Genomic DNA, 24096 nt, shown 5'->3' on the forward strand with positions numbered 1-24096 from the left:
AAACCCCCCCTCCGCGCATGCGCGGAGAGGTAACTGGCGAGACTGAGGCAGGTGGGGGAAAAAGAGATGCCCGGAGAGAGAAACTCAGCAGCTGTCAGGTAACCGTGTCCTTTCGGAAAACAACAAGCACTCCTTCTCAGTCTCTTGTTGTGCAATGATAGCGTAAGTTGCCTATGCCGGAGGAAGAATATTTCCAGTAGAGGGTGATGTGAACGCAATTGGGCGGGCTCTTTATTTTGTACCCTGAAGTCATAGGGATGACCCAGCTCAACTACAGCCTAAAAAATCAATCCTCAAAGAGTGGAGAATCTGGGATCCTTGTTTCACATCTTGACCATGAACAGGTCTTAGCTAAGCCACTCTACTCTCAGCCCAAAGCCGCCCACTAAAGTGACCATTTATTTGTATGTGTTCTTGTTTTGTCTGTGTTTATATTTTCTTTCTCTATACCGGATGTCTGTCAATCAAGGATTCATGCCCTATAATGAGAATGTGATTTCTAGTTATAAAACGTTATGCTGAATTTTTTTTAAAAAAAAAAGTGAGATCGCAAAACTCTAGTTTGTTTTTGCCTGACATAGCTAAATATCTGGAATTTTTCACATTTTAGCATGTCTTTAACAGCAATCTGAACCCCAGAAGTTTAACATGAAAAACGTTTACCATAGAAATAGAAAAAAAAGTGTATCTTGGTGCTGTTGTTAAAGGTCCAAGAGATGGCAGTTCAATGATCCCTGACTGCAACAATCTTAAATGTTAAATGGTTGTTGGCAGAACAGTGTAAATGAGGTACTTTAGATACTTGAAATGCGATTCATAAGTGTAAATTCTTATGGTCGTGGGTTGCACGAGGGAAAGGAAAATGTACTTGGTGCAGTTCTACTTGTGTATGCAGTAGCACAATAGCTGCAGCAACACGTAGCACGTTAATATAATTTTAACAAAATAACTACACACAGATGTGTAAATGATTAGTTTTTGTTTGAAGAACAAAGACAGCCCTGTGAAATTATTGAAAGCTACCCTTCTGCACTCTGAGGATTGATATTTTTAAGGTTGTAGTTGAGCTTCTCTCCCTTCCAGTATGGAAATAGGGCTAGCTGCCCTGTAGCAGGGCTCATGTGAATGGTTAAAGAGTTGTAATACTGTCACAGTAGAATTACAGCTAGCAAACAGATAATGCTAAAAGAGAAATCATGCCCATTGCTCCTTTCATTTTTTTTAAAAAAGTGTGCATAAACCCTAAATGACAGCATTACTGATCATGTGTTGGATATGAGATCAGCAGTCAGTAGCCACAGAGCATATCCCTCACAAGAGCTTCCCCAAATGCTTGTTAACTCTTTTACCATTGTACCAGAAATGTTTCAAGCAGTTCCTGTGAAAGAATTGCTGGCATTGTACCATTTTGTGCAACATTTGTTGGCTGAATCCATCCCATATTGTATTTTCTGTTTCTTCAGCCTGATGTGCAGGCTGTGCTGAATCGGTGCATCCAGATCCCAACAGATATCCCTTAAAGGCACACTCACAAGATCTGTCATTTTTTGAGCTTTGATATATTGCTATGAGTCTATCAGTTCATGAATCAGGTGGCCTGATGTATTTGACAACAGTTTAACGTTTCAGGCAAAATTAAAATGGTATATAAAACCATGAATTTGTTTCTGCATACATGTTTGGAAGTATTGAATGAAGTTTGCTTCCTGGACAAAATATAATTGTGTTCACTGTGAGTTTGTGTCTTATAGTGCAATCGTAGAGTTACACCTTTCTAAGTCCACTGAAGTCAGTGGGCTTAGAAGGGTGTAACTTTGCTTAGTATGGCAAATATCTCAAGAGAATTTGCCTTTTTGTATAAGAAAGTCAATGCTGGTTCCCCTTCCTTTGTTTAATAACTGAATTCATTTACTTACAAATGTTTAATTAGCACTTGGAGAAACAATTAATGGAAAAGCTGACCACTGTCCTTCCGTGCCTTGGTGATCTCTAGATTAGTCTGTTGTAATATTGTGCACACAGATCAAACCATGAGGATTGTTCAAAAACCTCAGCTGGTACTGGATGCTGTTGCCTAATTGGTGCTGGGTGTAACTCAACATAATCATATGGAAAGGAAAGGTCCCCTGTGCAACCACCAATCATTTCCGACTCTGGGGCGACGTTGCTTTCACAGCGTTTTCATGGCAGACTTTTTATGGGGTGGTTTGCCATTGCCTTCCCCAGTCTTTTACACTTTCCCCCCAGCAAGCTGGGTACTTATTTTACTGACCTTGGAAGGATGGAAGGCTGAGTCAACCTTGGGCCGGCTACCTGAATCCAGCTTCTGCTGGAATCGAATTCAGGTTGTGAGCAGAGAGTTCAGACCACAGTACTGCAGTACTGCTGCTTTACCACTCTGCGCCACGGGGCCACCTATAATCATATGACACAAGTGTAAAAACAATTATCTACAGTTGTGTTTCCATGTTTAATATAACATATTGCTTTTGACATAAAGTCCTAAATAAAATAGGTTTAGGCTTTCTCAAGGAAAACATCTTCCCATGTCAGTCTCCCTGAAGTTTTAGATTAGATTGTGAAACCTTGCTTCAGAATTGTATTTATTTAAAAGCCCCTAATGCTCTCATAAAGAGGAGCTTTGGAATTCCATTATAGCATTCCAGAAATAAGTAATGGTATCTCTGTTCTCTTGTACTTTTGAGATTTTATTGTTTGTTTGTGTTCTTTGTCTAACTCTGTTGCTTTTAATTCTTTGATTGGATGTTTTGTATTGATTATTGTGGTTTTGATGTGTTAATTATATTGTTTGCATGTTAAATGCCATCAGGTCGCTTCTGATCCAGCAACGCTATGAATTAATGACCTCCAAAATGTCCTATTGTTAACAGCTTTGCTTAAGTCTTGCAAAGAGAACTGTGACTTCCTTGATTGAGTCAATCCATCTCTTTTCTTGCTGCCTTCAACTTTTGCTAGCATTATTGTCTTTTCCAGTGACTCAGGCCCATAGCCAGAGAATTTTAGGTGGGGGGCCAAGAGATATAATTTTAGGTGGAGGGGCTGAGGGGCCCAAAATGACATCACAAACTTTTAAAGAATCAATTAAAAGATAAAAAGGTCCAGCGGAGGAGGTAGGGGATAGCTTTAGGGCTGTCCTCACCTTCCAAGAGGCCTAAAGGAAAGCTGGTGACCAACAGAAGGGAGCTGGTGACACCACTGCAGGATGAAAGCAGGACTCCCCCTCCTCTGGGAATGTGATTTTCTTCCCTTTTGTCCTCTCCCCCCCTCTGCCCTTGGGAGTTGAATAAACTTTTAAAGCCCCTCCCCCCTTTTAAAAAAGGGCTGGTTAGATGTCTTTGGGTAATGATGCCTTGTGAGGGTGGTTATCGCTGGTTGACATAGTAACTCCTCTCATCCTCTCCATGCAGCTGGGGGCTTGAAGAGCTGTTTGATGTGGCTTGCTGAGCTGCCTGCATGGACTGGCGGGAGGGACCCAAACAAAGAAAGACACTGCTCGGTCTTTGGGGCTCCCAGTGCAGCTACTTTGCCTCCAAATAGGGATGCTGAGCCATTAGGCATAGAGCTGCCCCAACACAAATTAGTTTTGTCCCTCTCCAAAGGAAGCAGAACCCAGCTGTGGAGGAGGAGGGTTGCGGCACCTGGCCTGTTTTGCCTCACGGATAGCCTCTTCCTTTTGCTGCTGCTGCTGCTCTGGAGCTGCTTGAAGGCCGTCCAGTAGAAGAGCCATTCAGATGGAGCGGGAGTTGAATGGAGTGGCCTTACCCCCCGGGCCCCACTGTAGTTACAGGCCTGCAGTGACTCTTATCTAATCATAATATTACCAAAACATTTCAGTTTAGTCATTTTTTCTTCTAGAGGAAGTTCGCTAGATTTGCCTTTTTGGTGGTCTACGGCATCTGTAAAATTCTCCTCCAACACCACATTTCAAATCAGTCAACTTTCCTCCTGTTAGCTTTCTTTGTCCAGCTTTCACACCTATACATTGTAATAGGGAGTACTATGGCATGCCTTACCTAGCTCTCAGTCTCCAGTGACACATCATTGCACTTAAGAATCTTTTCTGCCTCCTTCATGGCTGTCTTTCTCAGTCTCCTGATTTCCTGCTTGCAGTCTCCCTTTCGACTGATGATGAAGCCAGAGAACAGAAACTTTTGAACGATTTCAGTTTCTTCATTGTCAACCTTAAAGTTGTGTAATTCCCCAGTAGTCATTATTTTTGTATTTTTGATGTTCAGCTGTAATCCTGCTTTGGCACTTTTTGCTTTAACCTTCATCTGTAGTCATTTCAAGTATTCACTATTGTTTTAATCATTTTAGCTGATTATTTTTGTATACAGCTTTCATAGCATTGGATGAAAACTAGTACAGAAATTTTATGGGTTGCCATAGCTGATAACTAGAGAATTGCCAACATATACATTTTAGTTATAGAAATGATGGACTAAGTTCTTACTAAACACAAGACAGCATTTTAGTTGTTATTGCTCAGTGTGTATCTTTTGTCCCCCCCAAATCTTCATTGTCTGAGAAGTGGTGCCAGTAGTGGCTGTACTATTAATATTCTTTATATTCTTGTTGGGAGCCAGTGTAATACTTGAAACAGTGTAGTTGGACTTGAATCTGAGTGGTTCAGGTTCAAATCCCCACTCTACGATGGAAGCTTAATGGCATAACCTTGTGCCAGTCACACACAGTCAGCCTAACCCACCTCACAAGGTTGCTGTGAAGGTAAAATGGCAGAGCAGAGCACCATGTAAGCTGCTTTGGGACCCTGCAGGAGAGAAAGTGGGATGTAAATGAAGCAGCTAAATAAAATAATAATACTGCAAGAAAATTATATTTGAAGACTGCCACCACCTTCCTAGGCAGCTGATTCAACTGCTTAACTACTCTTATCCTACCTTTTCGTCTGTAATTGAAACCCGTTATCAAGAGTCCTGCCCTCTGCTGCCAACAGGAACAGCTTCCTGTCCTCCTTTAAGCAACAGTCTTCCAAATACTTAAAGAGAGCAATCATATTCCCCTTCAACCTATTCTTCTCCAGACTGAACATTCCCAAAGCCCCTCAGCCTGATTATCTTCGTCACCATCCTTTGCACCTGCTCCATTCTGTCCACATTGTTTCTGAAGTGAGGCCTCCAGAACTGCACACAGTACTCCAGGTGCGACCTGACCAATGCAGTGTACAGTGAGACTATGACATCTTGAGATGCCTCTGTTGCACCCAAGACCTCACTTGCCTTTTTTGCCACTGCATTGCACTGACTGCTCAGTCCACCCATACTTTTGTTCACACACACTGCTACCCATAAGAGCATCCCCCATCTGGTACACATGCTTCTAATTTTTGTTACTGAGATGTAGAACTTTGCACTTATCCTTATTGAACTCCATCTTATTCATATCCAGTTTCAGCATCCACCAACTTCATACAAACTATGTGGAGAAAGGCATAAAGTAATAAAAATGTACATTGTTGCCTGATAAGTTTTTCACTTTAGGGTTCAAAGGGCACTGACAACAAGACAACAGAATGGAGTCCAAATCCTACAATCAGCCTGCCTGGTGGTCCAAGTCAGCCATCTATACACTCCTGTTAGGAGGTGCCTTTGTTACTCTGGGATCAAGTCGTATTCTCCTGATGAAATACTCTGCCAATGAAGGTACATTTTGGTATTTGACTCTCTGTGGTTACTACTAATGTTTATCAGCTTACTATCTGCTTTTAAATTATCTGCCAGTATGTGGCATTAAGTGTTTTCAGTCTGTGTGTAGTTCTGATTTTTCTTCTGAGCGTAATGAGAGATGTCGAAAGAATAGGTGAATTTATAGGACCGAAAACCCGTACTCTGCTTGAGATCTCATTGGCCAGCTGAGTTTTTTACAGAAGCATAACCTATATTTTCGTGTACTGCTTCACAATCAGAAGCCTGCTTTTTAAATAAAAAGGGGGAGGGGCAGAGAGTTCTCGTGATCCAAATTCCACATCTGTATCTGTGCATGAACAACTTAGGTATATTATCTTTGTATATTGCAGTTTTTTTGCTTAGTCAGTGTGAATATCTACAATGCTTTATGTAAGGCCTCTGCTGATTTTATTTTTTCAGATAACAAGTATGATTATCTTCCTGCAACTGTGAATGTGTGCTCAGAGTTAGTGAAGCTGGTGCTCTGTCTGATAATGGCACTCTGGGTAACCAGGAAAGGTAAGTTGTTATATCTGTCACTCTTAAATAGTGGCAATTTGCTATTTTCAAAAATCTTTTGGACATATCTGTTGATTTGCATTGTGTGCATTCAGTACATCTGAACACTTAAGATAGATCATCTAAGAAAAGAAGGACCAGAAAGACTCTGCTTGGGTATGTGCTGAACTTCCCCTCTGTGCTTTTGCCTTTTTGTTTAAATTTGGCTACAGTAAGGCTTGCATTAGTAGAGCTCTTGAGAAAAATGTTTCCTGTCTCCCTGTTCTAGTCACTAGAATATATCAATAATTCCTTGGACTATAGTCCAGATCTCTTAATTCTTATAAAGAATCTTAAATAGATTCAGAGTGGCATTAAAATAGATTAAATGAGCATTTTTTGTTTTCTGTGAAACAAAAGGCTTACTACTCACTGTTTTATTAATCAAAATCTCAGAAAATTCACTTTTCCAGAGAGTGACCAGAATCTCAAGAGCTTCTAAGGGGGCTTCAGGCAAGTGTTTCTTGAATAACAGTCCCACATGAAACACTGAACAGGAAATTGGAAGGGTCATTTGTGATGTGACACCAGAATCTGATGTTCAAAGAAACCAGCCTATCAAACAGATTAATACTAATTATTGGAGTAGCTTAAAGTAGCTCATGCTATTGGTGAAAAATGTCAAATGTTCATAAATTATCTTTTTTTCAGATGCAGATGAGTTCAAGGGATGACAGGGAATATCTTAATCTCTTTTTTTTTCATTGACATTGTTTACGACTTACATTGTTTACAACATTGTTTATGTTGTAAACGGTACATTGTTTACGACATTGACATTGACATTGTTTACGACTTACCTATAATCAGGGCTGGCTCGCCCATTTAGGCAAACTAGGCAGTTGCCTAGGGTGCTGGGAGGGTGGGGGCATCAAATTGAGCTGCCCACCCCCTCTCAGTGCCCCAGGCAAGCACCTAGTTTGCCTTCCTTCTCTGCCCACCGGCCACTACCACCACCTACCACCATCACTGCTGCTGCCTGCCCCTCCATTCCCTTCCCTTCGCCTCCCCCTGCGCCTCCCCCCCTCCCTTCTCCACCCCATTTCGATTTCAATTTCAATGCCAGAACCAGCTCTAGCGCCACGTTCGGATATCTAAAGCCCTTCCTCGATCACTCACTCGGTGGGTAAAACCACACTGTGGGGCCGAGCTGCACTCACAGTCTGTCAGGACCAGTGTCCTGAAAGGGCAGCCTCACTGCCGCTTACTCCTCTCCCATCCAGGAAGTGGGGAGGGGAGGAGTCAGCGGCAGCGGGGCCACCCTTTCAAGACGCTGGTCTTGACAGACTGTGAGCACGGCCCCGTGGCATGGTTTTACCCACCGATCAAGTGATCAGGCAGTGGGGGGGGCTTTAGATAGTCAGAACACGGCGCTAGAGCTGGTTCTGGCATTGAAATCGACATGTGTTGGGGAAGGGAGGGAGAGGGAGGAGGTGGGGAGGGGAGGATGCGTGGGGGGTGCAGAGCTGCGAGAAGGAGGCACAGAGAGTGCTTTGGGGGGCGCCAGTCAGCGAGTCTGCCTACGGCACCATGGGGTGTTGGGCTGCCCCTGCCTATAATGCCGTGTGTGATGTACTTGTGCTTAGCTGTAATTATGTCCCACTGCAAGTAGCTTGGTGTACTCCATCAAGCAAGCTTCCAGGTCCAAGTCACACTTTTTCTCATGATAAAAGTATTTACATTGTGAGTTCATTGCGTCAGTTTTCATGTGATTAGACTTTTATGTGGAATAGCCTCCATCTGCTTAACTGCAACAGGGAATAATATTTGAAAACTAGCCTTTCTTCTCTAAAGTGAAAGCTTTCCACTTTTTTTGCACTGTGATAATTTCATGCTTCAAAAAAGGTAAAGTCACCATGTAATACTTTTAACATGTCAGAGAGAAAGTTTAAGTTGACCTAACTGTGATCCAAAGATTGCTTCTCTGATATAGCTCATGGAATATGGATTTTTGATGCATTCTCCCCCAACAGCAGTCCTTTGTGATCCCCAGAAACTGGATTTCGGATGTCATGAGATCAGTGCAGCTTTATAATCACATTGGGGGGTGGGTTTGCAATGGAGTTGGGCAAAGGAGTCTACTCACCCTATTCTGGTGAGGGTGGCAGATAGGAGCCAGCCATTTGTGTTTCTTTAAAACTTGTGACAGTGGTGGAAATTAGGGCACAGTACATATATGTTTGCAAGTCGAAGACATTTGATTTATTCCCTTTCCCAATCTTTCTCCTTTTTAGGAGGCTATTCTCATAGTGGATTTGGCTGCAGCTCATGGAGGCAATTCTGTAGCTACATTAAATGGTCAATACCTGCCTTTCTTTATTTTTTGGATAATCTTATTGTCTTTTATGTGCTCTCCTACCTCCAGCCAGTAAGTATCACTTCAGAAATACAGGATCTTTATTCAGAAGTCTTATGGTGATCATATGATCCAAAACTTATGGTGTCTTACAGGGCTTTTTTGGTAGAAGAAGCCCAGCAGGAACTCATTTGCATATTAGGCCACATCCCCTACATTACCATTGTTTCACATAGCGCTTTTTTGTAGAAAAAGCACAGCAGGAAATCACTTGCATATTAGGCTACAACTCCTTGCGCCAAGCCAGCTGAAACTGCGTTCCTGCTAAAAAAAGTCTTATATCTGTGTATCTGGGATAAGTTCAGATCAAATCACAAGACTTAACTGGGAGTACTGTTCTACTTTTTTACTTGATTAAGTGAAGTAGAAATGTTGGGTGGGTTGTGAGACATTTGTCTTGAGTAAAATCAGGATGCTTTTTGGTCATTTCAACAAAAATGTTTGCCTGTGACACATGTAATAATTATCTTGACATCCTGTGCTAATGTAATAGATAGCTAGGAGAATGAACTGCAATCTGGGAAATTCCTGGTTCATATCTTGCTGCTGCCGGAAGGTTATCCTAGGAAAGCCATCCCTTCCCCTATCTGCAGTATGGGAATAATAATACTGGCCTACCTTACTGGGACGTTATAAAGATTACAACAAGATAATGCATGCTTTGAACTCTGAAAACAGTATATAAATTGAGATAATATGTGATTTCTTATGTCTGATTGTGGCATAACACTATTATGGAAGTTGGAAAAGTTCAGTGAGAATAAGCAGCCCAAATATATTTAAATGGGAACAGTGACATACATTTTCAAATACCTGCATGTCCAGAATACAAATAGCAGTGTTCTGTGGCCCCAGGCAGCCTGATGCAGTTTTAATCAAAAAGTGTTAGTGAAAGTAAAGACTTCACCTAGGAAGAAAAGAAGAATGATTTCAGATGATAACAAATAGAGGTATTCTAGAATTTAATGTTGCAAAAGCTTGAGTATGTATTCAGTATATAATATGTAAAATGTTTCCTATGATCTCTCTGTTGATGTGCTCCTTAACTTGGAAGTACTTAGTGCTGCTTCAGGCCATTTTTATCATGGGACCTGTTCCACTCAAAAGAAGTAAACTTGTGTGGCAAAACACTTCCAGTTCCCAGATAACTGAGTACCCTGAATACAGTTGACTCCAGGGAACACAAAAGCTGGCTACCCAAATCTAGAACAATGACAATGAGCAACTTTTCTCCTTCCTTATCACTAACGATAGGACAGGGGTGAATAGACTTAAGATTCAACAAAGCAAGTCTCAGTAAATATTTGGAGCTGTTACCTGGTGAAGATGTGGAATCTCTCTTTGGAGAATTCCAGAAGAGGGAAAGAAGAAGAATAAGGTAAAGAGCAAAAGACCATGTAACAGGGATGGTCCAGAATTCCTGCAAAAGTACAGGTTAAATTAGAATTTAGAATGGTTAATTGTTGGCTGCTAAAGTCACTAGCCAATTCCTGCACAACAGATCATAAGCCATGGGCACTTGTACTACAAAGATGTCTGCAGTTAATGACCCCGTTGTTCTTCTGCTATGGTATGGGCCTCAAATATAAACCTCAATTGCTGCTTGTTTCACTTCTCTGAAGTTTTAGCAGTCAGTAACCAACAACTGTCAAACTTAGGGGTAAGAGAAGAGGCACAGGTTTTATTTTAGTGTTTTATTAAGAATGTCAAATAACAGAATTTATGTACCTCAAGCTGTCACCCTAAAATAATAGTATGAGGCAAAGGAGTGGGGTGTTCTATGTTTTGTACTTGGTTCTGTTGGGGCTAGATGAGGCAGAAGAACTTGTAGAAGGAGATGGCAGACCTGATCTTCCACCAGCTGCTTCTTACAGAAGTGAGCCCTGAACCTTCATGAACAAAATGTGCCACAATAGTAGGAGGCTGTATTGAGGAGATTTAATAAAAGCACCTCCTCCTTTGCTGGTACAAACATCACAGCTGGGAGAACAGAAACAAGCAATTTGTTCTGCTGTTTTCCTCCTTCCCTTAAAATATATGAAATAGGCTTATGTTCTTGCATATGGCTTCTGAACAGTTTTTCGAGCTGAGAGGGTGGGGAGAAAACAAGAGTAAAATCTTTTTAGAACACTGCAGGAAAAGTACAGAAAGAACAACTGCAAGCTCCTTGTATTCCTTCTTTCCTTAGTGCTTTAAAACACACAAATGCCAGTTTTCAAGACCTTTCCAGGAGACTTAACAGTTCTTAGTGCAGTTCTTAATCAGTTTTTCATCAGCTGATTCTCTGATTTCTTCTTGTATTGAGATATGAGGAGTTTTGCTTAGCTGGAACAGTCCTGGCTGTGCTATCAGGCTTAGATGTTGGGACTTCTTGATAACAAAGCACTGTAGGATGATTGATATATATATCTATCCTATTTCTGAGTTGCATTTTACATGTAACTTTATTCCTTGACACCTTTTTCCTAGGCCATGGCTGTGCTGTTCTCAAATTTTGTCATTATAACAACTGCTCTCCTGTTCAGGATAGTCCTAAAGTAAGTAGCTATGGAAACAGTTTCTTTAGTCATTGTTCTATTTCCGCTGTTGGTATTGCCAGGTTTTCTTTAAAAGCCTGAAAATGAAGACTAATGGTATTTGAAATAAAAAGCAAGCCAAAGTAAATTCAGTAATATTTTAGCTTTGGTGCATTATTGTCCAAGTCAGTTTCTGTCCTGGCTGCTATTGATGAGAACTGCAGTCCTGAATACATGCACTTGGATGTTAGTCCCGTTGAACTTAGTGAGAGTTGTATTTAAGTAAGCGTGCCTATGATCTGACTGCAAATAAACCAGTGCAGATGACGTAGATCAATGTAGGTCTGTTTGGATCCCAAATCAATTTAGAAGAATAAGGTTATAAATTCTCCTTTAAGTGATCTGTTTTCTTTAGCATTATAAATGTGGTATGCCTTGTTCGCTCCATTTATGGTAGCTTTCAACTGCAAAATTTAATCCTCAGGACCGAGTACTATTCCTGTAATATTTGTCCACCGTTATATTATGTTTTTGGCTCTCTGAAAATTCTGTTATTCCTATTCTGTTAAATTCCTATTCTGTTAAATGATATTCTAGTCAAGACTCTTATAAATGGGGTTAGATTCTGTCCCATCCTTTTGTACATTTTCAGCTAATGAAACAAATTTATTAAATGCATTATTTTTCCAGGTAAATGAGAGATCTGATCTAAACTTGAATATTGAATATATCTAGTCTAGTGTTCTGCCTTTGGTTTATGTGTTGTAGCATGAGACACTGAGTATATATTATATGATCACTGTAGGGGGCTGCAAGGAGATCATGGCCATGTAAATGTTTTAATGAATAAGATGCATGTTTTATCTCTTCCTCTCACTGGTTCTCTTTAGAATTAGCTTGTCAATTGTTCATTGCCTCTCTCTGCATGCTTAAAGGCCTTTCTTGTTTACCTACAGACGGCAGCTCTCCTGGGTGCAATGGGCCTCTCTGCTGATTTTGTTCCTGTCTATCATAGCCCTTACTGCAGGGACTGGAAGCAACCATCATAGCTTGGCAGTGCATGGATTTCACCATGATGTTTTTTTCAGCCCATCTAACCACTGCCTGAAGTACACTAAGCCAGAGGACAAGTGCTGGGGGACAGAAAATTGCACAGCATTGTGGATCTTACCCAGTTTCACATGGAACATCACCACCACTGCCACAGGAGTCTTGAGACCACTGCAGCTTGGTCTAGGACATCTGCTCATACTATTGCAGTGCTTTATTTCTGCTCTTGCCAACATCTACAATGAAAAGATACTGAAAGAAGGTGGCCAGTTCAGTGAAAACATCTTTGTGCAGAACACTAAGCTGTACCTCTTTGGAGCTATGTTCAATGGCCTGATACTGGGCCTGCGCACTGAACATCGAGGCCAGATAGAGTTCTGTGGGTTCTTCTATGGTCACAACACATTCTCTGTAGCCCTTATTTTTGTCACTGCTTTTCTTGGGCTCTCAGTGGCTTTCATCTTGAAATTCCGAGACAACATGTTTCATGTTCTGACTGCCCAAGTTACAACTGTGATCATAACCACTGTGTCTGTCTTTGTTTTTGACTTCAAGCCTTCTATGGAGTTCTTCTTAGAGGCTCCTGTGGTACTTTTGTCCATATTTATCTACCATTCCAGCAGCCCTCGATGCACAGAATATACTACACAGTGGGAGAGGAGCAAACTTGGAGGAGGTACATGGGAGCGCTCCAGTGGGGTAAGGTTTTGAAATGCTACATTCTGACCTTAGCCCACCCCTAAAGGTGGGATGGAGTCAGACATAAGCAGATAGGCTTTTCTGCAGTGAAAAGTTTTGGGAAACATAACCTAAACCTTTGATCCGTAATTATTATTGCATATGATGATAATTAATATTGTCATGTATATATTATTAGCATATCTGAGGTGATAGAGATTTTGAAGACTCCAGCTTTCCTGGCTGCAGTCATTTGGTGCAACAGGCTGTAAAGCACTCAAATAATTTCCCAGTGATCGGCCTTTCTCTGTTTCTCCTTACAATATTTAAAACCCCATTATCCCAACTACCCAAGAATCCTGGAATTTTGTAATTTCAGTGTAAATTAAAAAGGAAAACATTAGCTAGAAATTTTCCTTCTCAAGGTTCTTTCTGCACCTTTCAAATATTCTTCTTCTTGTTTTACTAACATTTAAAACATATATTTAGAATGTGGTTAAACCCATTGATTTCTGTAGACTTAACTGTGGCTGTGGCTACTGTCTGAGGGTATTGGACACCAGGTGGTGCTGTTTGTAGTGAAGTCATTTATTCAGGATATATTGTTAAAAAGGGATCTGATGAATGCCTCCATTTCTAACACTTTTACATACAAATTAGCCATAAATATCAGAGTGCCTGCTCTTTATTTTCCTTGTCCCTCCATCAAAATTCCAGTCATCAAAAATTCACTATCAGTGCAGTCCTAAGCAGAGTTACACCCTTCTAAGTCCATGGGAGAAGTACTTCGCAGAGTATAACTGTACAGAATTGTAGTGTGCATCACTGATGTAACGTCACAAAAATGAAGTATTTCTTACATACTTATGAAAACCTTTAATGCTACATTTTCACTCTCTGCATTTGTTTGCTGTAGGATGGAGAAGAACTTGAGAGGCTCACCAAACCAGACAGTGATCATGATTCAGAGGAAGAGACCTTATAGTGTTACGATTCTTGAGTTTTAGACACTTCTCAGTAGAAGAAAGGAGTTCTGCAGTTTTGGGGAAGTACAGCCTTTTTCATGCAAAAAGGAAGAAAGCTCTTTTATTTTTTCACTACAGTAGAATTTTAACTTGCCTTTTGACCAAGCTGTTCAAGAAAACATATCTAACTGTGTGATCCTTCTGCAACAGAGATCAATTGCTGTGGTATGGATGCAGATGGGTCAAAACTGGAAGCATCACTTTGAACCCAAATGTATTAAGACTCCTGATTGTTCCATGTCAGTAAAAAGAGGGGTTATTGCCATCCAAGCTGATCTGAGTACCTCAGTTCAAAGTTGTTATGAGGTTCAGACTTGATGGGGCTAAAGAGCACTCCAGGCTATTCCAGGGGCACACATCCATATGGCATCAAACTGTATTTGAGGTTACTGGAATATTGTGTTTACTTGTGTCAGGAGCACTTCTCACAACAAGTACTGTATGGCAAATTTCTCTGTACTGCTGTGCATATATTTTGCAAGGAACCAAGACCACTCATGGCTTCTGGGTATATATACATCCATAATGCATGCTGTGTGTCTGATGCACAATTATGTTTTTAGGTGTACATGTAAAATATAGGAGTACCTTAAAAATGTAATGTGTCAAGTAGCCCTCAATGATGGATGCAATTGCAATATATTAGTAAAAGTCCTGTCCAAGTTTAATCCTATGTGTTAATGGGACTGTAAAAGTGTTTTAAATGTACTGTTTTACATTCTGTAGCCTTGAGAAGAAGAGTTTTCATTTGAATTTCTAGTATTTCCTTTAAAAACTCAAAATCATTTTGTTTTGTTTGATCACAAATCCAACTGTGAGATCCATATTAAAATTATGTCCAAGTATAAATTTGTTATGCTGTGGTAGAATAAATGGAAAAACAGGTTCCAAGATAAAGGTGTGCAGTAAATGGACAGTAAGATAACTACATCAGAATAAACAACAGAATTTGTGCATTTTAGTCCTACCATAGTGATAATTTTGTTGTTTATAAAAAAAGTTGTGCCCTTATTTTTAAAAGTTATGTGGTAGGAAGCATTTAACATTCCACAAATATTTTACAAATCTTCCCACTTGAATGCAGTTGGGTCAGAAGGTAGCTCAAGTAAATGTGCTGAAACAATGGCAAACTCATCCATAAGGAACTGCTACTGTTCCTGGGCATGTGACTAGTGATGTGTTGCCTAGTAATATTCACAAATCAGGTGCTGCATGCACAGAAGGTGGGCACCACGCCCTGTTTTCAGGGTATGTCACAGGTTCTATTGGAAACTTCAATGTAGATACTGTCCATACCTAGATCTCTACTAGGGGCCATACAAGATGTGAAGTTTGAATCTCAACCCAACTCTAATTCCCCTCAGTCAGATTGCTAGAAACTAATTTCCCATGCATCACAGGGGATAAACTGGATGGGGGGGTGTTCAGCCTTCCCTCAGTGCTATTTTCCCAATGTAAGTGGCTGGGGAGTTTGGGGGGCTTTATTTGCCCCCTGTGGATGTCTGCACATACAGCCCACAGTACAGTCTTTCTCTGCTTATGCATATTGCAACTGTACAGTGTATCTCAGGAAGAAAAACTAATAGGCACAGGCAGTGATAAATTAAAGTGAAACAAAATACTACAAAGAATAACCATGATGCAAATACTCCCTAAAATTATAAAACATCTTTAATCTCATTGTGAATGTGAATAGGGACAATGAATGGCTCTTCTGCAGCCGTAAGTGGTGGGAAAGGCCCTATTTTGGGCCCCATAAAGTCTATGCCAGAGACTGTGGAACCTGTGTGGGCAAAAAACCCACATGAGACATGGACTACTTCCCACCCTAGTCCTTGCACCAGTGGGATATCTGGTAGGATCCAAGCCACTGTTTCTAGCTTAACAGGATGTTCAGTTGGTATCCAGACTGAGAAAATGTGTAAAAAAGAAATAGTGTAAATGTGGACAAGAACTTGAAATTATCCTGATATTCTTTTGCATAATATAATCTGGGAATCTTGATAGCACTTGAATGGCTTATGTGGGCTTTCCACAACATTTTTATGTTTCCATCTTGATTTCCCTTCTGTAAAATGGGGACTGAAGGATTGTTACATATCTTTCTTGCAGAAATATTGTGATGTGGACTGTGATAAGTGTGATGTAGGCTGTGGTAAGTGGTGTTATAACAATACAAACTGCTGCAGTTGTACAAGTAACACACGTCTTGTGTGTAGATGGAAAAGCCTAGCTTCGTTGGGCAGCTTCAGTTCTTTATGACACTCCTACAGTTCAAAGTATTTTCAATCCATTTTAATGAAGCATCTTTTAGAACCTGGCTTGTAAAGTCCCTTAACTGTGTTTCCTCGTGAGAAATATCATTAGAAATGAGGCTATAAATTATAGTAAAATGTGACTAAAGCTGGTGTGTTTTATATTAACAGTGGGTTTAATTCTGATTTGGTATTACCTTTTGTAAAAACCTGGTTTCTGACAGAATTGTTCAGATGTCTGCTCATATATCTGAGAAGATAGGCTTTCTGTTACTACCTGCCTTTTATTATTTTACTGTGTTCTTTAAGGGACTCATCTGGACTGCCAACTAGTGCCTGGGTTTAACCAAAACATGGGACCCCCTTTGTGTTGAATTTTAATATTTACAGTGCTATGCCATAAGGCCAAATAAATGGAAATGTGCTAATACAGTGAATGGATGTTAGATTTCTTGTGTGCATTTCTTGAATGTGTAGGACTGGATGGGGAGGGGCAGGGCAATTGGGGAGGGGAGAAGCAGGGGTTTTATAATTAGTACTTGATTGGCCAGCTTGTGCCTACCTTTCCACCTCCTGGTTCCTTGTGGTAGTTTTTTGAAGGGGGGGGGGGTTGGTATAGTGGTTAGGATCAATATTCCCTCAAAGCTGCAGAGTCTTGTGAGCAAACATTCTATTTTGTGAGCAATTGGTATTTAAGTTGTGCGCTGCTGGCATTAAAATTGTGAACTACTGCATAGTGTGCTCTGGAGTCATCCTTCCTGAGCTAAGACAAAAATGTGTGAGCTGGAGGCTAAAAGTCTATGAGCTAGCTCATGCTAACTCAGCTTAGAGGGAACACTGGTTAGGGTGTCAGGCAGATACAGGTATTTTTCTATGCTTTGCCACTCTCAGGCTAGCTTACTACACAGTGTTGTGAAGATTAAAAAAACAGTAAAAGACAATTATATCAGCTGCATTGGATCTCCATTGGCTGCATTGGATATAATTAAGTAAATAAAATTAATAATAAGAAATACTACTTTTTCCTGTTTGAAAAACTGTTAAGAAGCCAGACTGCAGAGAAAAATAGTGGCAGGCATCTTTAGAAGCAGAAGTCCATCAGTGCAGAGCCACAGCGTATTGAAGGAACTCTCTGTCTGGGGCAGTGATGCTCTGTATTCTTGGTGCTTGGGAGGGGGGGCAACAATGGGAGGGCTTCTAGTGTCCTGGCCCCACTGATGGACCTCCTGATGGCTTCTGGTTTTTTGGCCACTGTGTGACACAGAGTGTTGGACTGGATGGGCTATTGGCCTGATCCGACATGGCTTCTCTTATGTTCTTATGTTTAGAACAGAATTAGCAGACAGTTGAAGAATTAATCTCTGCCTTGCCTGCCCATCCTGCTGTACAAAATGCCACCCCCCTCCCCTTTCACATTGTGGCAGATATGTGGAAGGATTTGTCTATTATAAAGTATATTTCTGCCCTGAGAGAGATTTGATATCCTGCTTTTTTTGACTTGGTAGAATGTAATACAAAATTGCTTGTTTTCATTAAGGGGAAGCAGTATGCTCTATGAAGAAAACAATACCCTACAACTCAACCTTCCCAAGTGTTTGAGCTACTGAGACTGTGGGGCATATATTTTCAATGTATTTGGGTGTGTTTAATATGTGTTAGCATCGCTTAAGTCTCATCTCTTAGGATTACAGCTGTCTTCTCCAGCATGATGTTTCCAGGAAGCATCTGTGAAACCTTAGCTTTGGATTAGAGTTCAGTTGAGGAAGGAAAAGGCAGAGAAACTTTTTTACCTAAATGTTTCCAAAGAATTTCCTCTCATAAAAAAGTCTGCACACATAAATCTGCTGAACACATCTTAGAAACTGACATTAAGCTGCTGAGACTTTGAAACCATTCATTTTGCCCCCTCACTTGTGAGCTGTGCATGAAAACCAATGGAAAATGAAGAGTACTGTGAAAAATGTGTTTTGCACTCAAATGCAACAATGGATATTATATGCAAAGTTTCACTGGGCCTTCATTGATGATTTCTTAGGAGAGAGCCCCCACCCTCCCCAATTACAGTTGGGAATTAGAAAACAATGGAGTGGGTGGATTTGGACTAAACTGTTGTCTAGAATGTAAATCACTGACCATAGGACAGTAGATACGCTGTAGATGTCAGAACTAAAGTTAAATACATTACATTGAAGCAGGAAACAATATTTCCTATGGGTCATGTGTGCAGAACACTTGGAGACCTGAGGCTTGGGGATTCTAGGCAGGCAGCCCAGATCACTTCCTTTTTTCCATGTGGGCTGTGAGCACAGGGAACAGTTCTGTGCAAAACATCCTTCATGCCTGGATGACAGCCACTCTTAGGTACCAGATAAGGGCTAGCTACAGTTATGTGTAATGGCAAACTTAGGCTGATAGCCTATTGTGGATACTTTTAACATCTGTTTTAGAATTCTTTTCAGCTAATGTAATAAACTACTAGAAGCATCTACTGTAGGCATTAGAAGGTTAAACTACATGATAAGTAGTTAAAACAACCTTAACAGCTTAAAGAAGCAGAATTAACAGTAACTAGTCCCATAATAATGAGGAGTGATCCAAGGTAAAGCTGGTGAACTATTCATTGAGAGGGTTTTGACTGTATATTTATAATGCAGGCCACAAACTTTGCCAGTTGTAGTGTTATTCTTCTGCCTCTATCTGCAGGTAATATCACCAGTTTATTCCAGTCTGACCTCCTTGAGCATCATGATAAAATATTTCCAAGGTATCTTTTAATGATTTATTTTATTTTATACATTTATAGCCTGCCCTTTCCCATGAAGGGTCCAGGGTGGATTCCTACAAGTTAAAACATTAAAACCAACAATAAAACATCAAAATAGTTAAAACAATTAAACTAATACATTAAGTCAATCATTTAAGATGGCATGGATGGTTATAAGCACTTGAGGTGCAATTACCGTGGGCAGCCTAAGTTGCCCTAAGATGTCAACAGTCAACTGATCTACTGCAAGTCTTGGGTACCAAAGAATCACACAAGGTAGATCTTCAACAGACCTATGATCCCAAGAGCAAATTCACTCATTATATGGGGTCTCTTTATAACAATCTCTTACCATTGCCAATTGTAAAGCATCCCAGTGTGTCTTAGTAAAGGCCTTTCTATGCTCAAAATTTGATAAATCAGTAAAATAGGCTGGGAGTGTTAAAAGGAGGGGGGGCCTGTTTATAAAGGGAGGCCGTTCTCAGAATATCTAGTAATCCGATATTCACGTAGACACACATATTTGACAATCTTTGTTTTATTGAATATTTAACTGCAAAGAAACCAAGCCTCCATAGATATTTCTCTAAGAATCCAAGTTTGGCCACTACATTCAGTATGATTTTGCCATGAGTTAGCTTTCATCTCATTATAAACCAAGGTTTAGAATCCTGGAGGCAGACAAAAGGGCATGTTCAACTAAAAATTAATAGCAACTTTATGGACTAGAGTCAGTATTGGAAGCAAAAATGACTCTCATCTAACTATAACTGATGCTGTTGAATAAGGAACTGCTGATAACAAGGGGAGGGACGGTGGCTCAGTGGCAGAGCATCTGCTTGGTAAGCAGAAGGTCCCAGGTTCAATCCCCGGCATCTCCAACTAAAAGGGTCCAGGCAAATAGGTGTGAAAAACCTCAGCTTGAGACCCTGGAGAGCCGCTGCCAGTCTGAGTAGACAATACTGACTTTGATGGGCCGAGGGTCTGATTCAGTATAAGGCAGCTTCATATGTTCATGCAGGCAAATTTGTTTTGAATAACTTCTATTCTATGGCTGTAAAATTCCAAACCCCAAAATTAGAGCTTCATACAACAACTTTTGTTCTATAACTTTCTAATATTGGGGGCACCAGATATCCTTCTCTTGCTCTACAAAATCTGAGGATGCTGAACACGACCCTTTCAAGATTCCACTTGCCATATGCAATATGCACAATGTTCCCTCTAAGCTGCAGAGTCTTGTGAGCAAAAAATCTACTTTATGAGCTACTGGCATTAAAGCTGTGAGCTATTGCATAAATCAGTGTGCTCTGTGGTCATTTTTCCTGAGCCAAGACAAAAATGTGTGAGCTGGAGACTAAAAATCTGTGAGCTAGCTCACGCTAACTCAGCTTAGAGGGAACACTGGTGCTGACCAAGACCCAGAATTGTGGAACACAACCCCTAGATACTTAAAAGAAGTCACCTGCTCTAGTGGATTCCCATCCATTATCCACTTATGGAGATGGATCATTCTACTGAAAATCATCTTTGTTTTATTGAGGAAATAATTTCTACAGTAGAAACTAAACTGTTTTAGCAATCTTATTTATTTATTTCAGTTCAATTTGTATTCCGTCCTCCCTGCAAGCTGGCTCAGGACAGATCTGAGGACAGCTTGCATATGGGATATAAGTAGAGTGTCATATGTGTAAAGGAGCATTGAAATGGCCTTCTCACCAACCTCGACGGGGAAAAATGGTGCTCCTGACAGTTGTTTAACAATTAATCACATAGATTAAAAAACAAAGGGACCAGGATACAGCCCTGGTGCACTCCTTTTGAAGTTACAACCGGATGTAGATACCCAGTTTGACCTTGACAGTGGTACTACTATAGAGGCCTTTAATACTCTCTGATAGTCTGCTCTCTATATTCAGACTGCTTGATTTACCCCAGAGGTGCTGCCTTGGGATAGAATCAAAAGCAACTTTAAGATAAATGAATGCAACATATAGTTGGTTAGATAGTCCATTCACTTATTTATGAATAAGATGTTGTAGTTAAAAGCAATGATCTAAAGTTGTATGTCCTGACATAAATTCATTTTTTTCTGGAAACAGAAAATCATTTCCAGACACCCAGTCCTCTACCTTTGATAGGAAATGTCTTGCATAGAGTTTTCTTATAGCATCAAATAAGATTGATCCCAGTAAGATTGTTGGCCTATAGTTATATGGATCTTTCTATCCCCACTGCCCTTCTTATAGATGGGTACAAAATGGAAGGTCATTCTTAAGGGAACTTTCCAGTTCCATCCATATGAGTGAAAAGATTAGCTAGAACTGGTGTCTACCAATCCTGAAAGGCTTTAAGTATATTGTGGGAATAAAGTTTTCCCCAGAAATCACTGAATGTTACCCAATATGTTTCTCTTCGATTTTCTTCTGTGCATTCATCGGTCACCTCATGGAATAACTCTGGTGGGTGCACATATATAGAAAATATTTTCAAATGAGAATGAATGCTCCATAGAGTTGGTTCATAGATGTTTCCAAGAATGACCTCTGTTCAGAAATTTAGCCTTAAGTCCAAGGATCGTACCTGTTCAAGTTTTTGGAGTTTATTCAGTTCAATGAGTTTACCAGCCATTGCAGCTGTTTTTAAATAGGTGAGAGGTGTTCCTGTCAACTACCCATTAACAATAACCGGACTTCTGCATTCTGAATCAGCTGTGGTTTCCAGGCTGTCTTCAAAGCCAGTCCATCATAGAATGCATTAGGTTATGTTACAACAGCATGGAAGGCAGGTCGGCTTAGTCTACGAAAGGCAAACCAGATGCAGTGAACCAGATGCAGCTGGTAGAAGGCACTCTTCTGTCTATTTGCTTTCCAAACAGCAAGGCTGAGCCCATAAGTACCCACAAACTCTTAATCTGCTCTGTAAATGCCAACTCCACTCCATCCTCCACAAGTAGATCCAACCCATATCCTTCCTAATAAGCATTGCCTCCATATTCTCTAGATTCACAGTGGCCTCAAAGCACTGATTCACAGTCAAGGTGGATGCCTGGGAAGGCTTAGATAAATGGAATGTAGAGCTGGGTGTCATTTACAAGTTGATGACAACATCCAAACCCAAAGTTTGGGGTGATCTCATTCAGTAGCACCGTATTAAATATTAATATAAATATTAAAGAGCACAGAGGAGCAAATGGAACCCTGGGGGATTCCATCCCAACCTGTTAATTGTACTTATCTGGTAAAAAATTTTTATTATTATTTAATCAATTTACTGAATCATTCTGGGCAATTTACAACAATGAATAAACAGTCATATAAAACCTAGTAAAACCAATTAACTAAAATCATAAATCTGATGGTGTCCTGTTAATATTTATCCTAAACCAGATTCCTGGACACGGCATTGGAGGGGGGGGATTCCACTGAGGTGAAGGAGGGAGGTCACAACACCATTACTGTCTTAATCAAAAGCCTGATGGAACATCTCTGCCTTAAGGCCTTGTGGAACTGAAGATCTCACAGGGCCCTGATGTTCTCGCAGAGAGTTCTACCAGGTGGGGGGCAGGACTGAAAAGGTCATCACTCTTATCAAGGACAGTCAGACTTCTCTAGGGCCAAGGATAACCAGTAGATTATGAGCAGTAGAGCATAATGCTCTTCCAGGGACATAGTGGAGGGAGGCAATCCCATAGATAAGTGGCCAATCAGGAAAAATACACTGAAAACCTACTTCCCAACACCAACTGTGTTCCAATGTATAGAAGAATTATTGCAGATTTATACCCCGCCCTTCTCTCTGAATCAGAGACTCAGAGCGGCTTACAATCTCCTTTATCTTCTCCCTCCACAACAGACACCCTGTGAGGTGGGTGGGGCTGGCTCTCACAGCAGCTGCCCTTTCAAGGACAACCTCTGCAATAGCTATAGCTAACCCAAGGCCATTCCAGCAGGTGCAAGTGGAGGAGGGGGAATCAAACCCAGTTCTCCCAGATGAGAGTCAACACTACACCAAACTGGTATAGATAAGGGTGATCAGCAGAGGCCACAGAGAGACGGAACAATATCAACAGGAGTGCCTCCCCTGAATGCCTATAAACAGAGTTCATCCACCAGTACAGCTAAAGCCATATCAGTTCTGAAGCCAGACCTGAAGCCAGGTTGAAAGTAGATTTGTCATCCAGAAACCACTGTGAGGAGCATACAACTTTGCTATATAAGAATTTCCTTTCTCCTTTAGAGTGTCTGGTTTAAAGATGTTCTAACACCACATCTCCCACAATGTTGGGGTGGTGGTGTCATGTCCACCCTGTGGACAGGAACTCTTAAGGTCTAGTTTCTGCTGAGATAGGAAATCTGTATTTGGTTTTGGCATGTCACTGTGCTCATGTGACTGAATTCTTTCTCCATACAGGAAGGAGCATTCCCTCCAGCCTGAAAACTAGCAGCTCAGGGAGGAGGCTAGAGTAGAACCCTTTGCTCCCCACCAGCTAATCCTATGTTTATAGACTGAAAATCCTTGCCTACTAATAGAACTAAGATACTGGTTTTCCAAGGACTAGGTAGCAATTTCCCAAGGATGGCTCAGTTGATATAAAGTTGGGGTTTTATGAAGGAATTTATTTATTTATTAAAATACTTCTGTACTATCATTATTTGCTCAAGCAAACCCAAGGTGATTTACAAAACAGAATAAAAAGACAGCACAGCTAAAACTCTACGAGTATAAAAGTTGAAAGTCCAAAATCAATAAACCTGTCACCATAAAGCTGCAGCAACCAATTAATTTAAATTAGAAGCTGTCTCATGTGCCTAGTGTTGCCATTTGTCAGCCCAGATAGGGCCTGGAGGTCTCCCAGAACTGATCTCCAGCTACAGGGATTAGTTTCTCTGGATAAAATGACCACTTTGGAGGGCAAACTCTATGGCACCACATCTCACTGAGCTGCCTTCCCTCCCTAAATGCTGCCTTCCTCAAACACCACTCCCAAATTTCCAGGAATTCCCCAAGCTGAAGTTGGCAACCATACACATGACTGTCTCATGGACTTCCATCAGAGGCATGTTTTCTCTGATTTCCAAGGCAATGGGAGTTCTGGTAGAGTGGGCCATTTCTTCTGGGCTAACATATCTATGCTTTAATTCTCTATGAAAGTGTTGTTCTAGGATATCTCACTTCCCAAGGTG

General features: G+C 40.7%; 1 protein-coding gene across 1 annotated transcript; it reads left to right on the forward strand.

Annotated features, from left to right (window-relative positions):
• The first annotated feature begins 25 nt into the window (after positions 1-25).
• SLC35A5 (solute carrier family 35 member A5) lies at positions 26-16583 on the forward strand. The gene is made up of 7 exons (XM_060234624.1): positions 26-162; positions 5532-5684; positions 6129-6227; positions 8501-8634; positions 11092-11159; positions 12095-12887; positions 13783-16583. The coding sequence occupies exons 2-7, from the start codon at positions 5555-5557 to the stop codon at positions 13849-13851; spliced, it is 1293 nt and encodes a 430-aa protein (XP_060090607.1). The 5' UTR covers positions 26-162; positions 5532-5554; the 3' UTR covers positions 13852-16583.
• The last annotated feature ends 7513 nt before the right edge of the window (positions 16584-24096 follow it).

The sequence above is a fragment of the Heteronotia binoei genome, chromosome 3, assembly GCF_032191835.1.
Source record: "Heteronotia binoei isolate CCM8104 ecotype False Entrance Well chromosome 3, APGP_CSIRO_Hbin_v1, whole genome shotgun sequence".
NCBI lineage: Eukaryota > Metazoa > Chordata > Lepidosauria > Squamata > Gekkonidae > Heteronotia > Heteronotia binoei.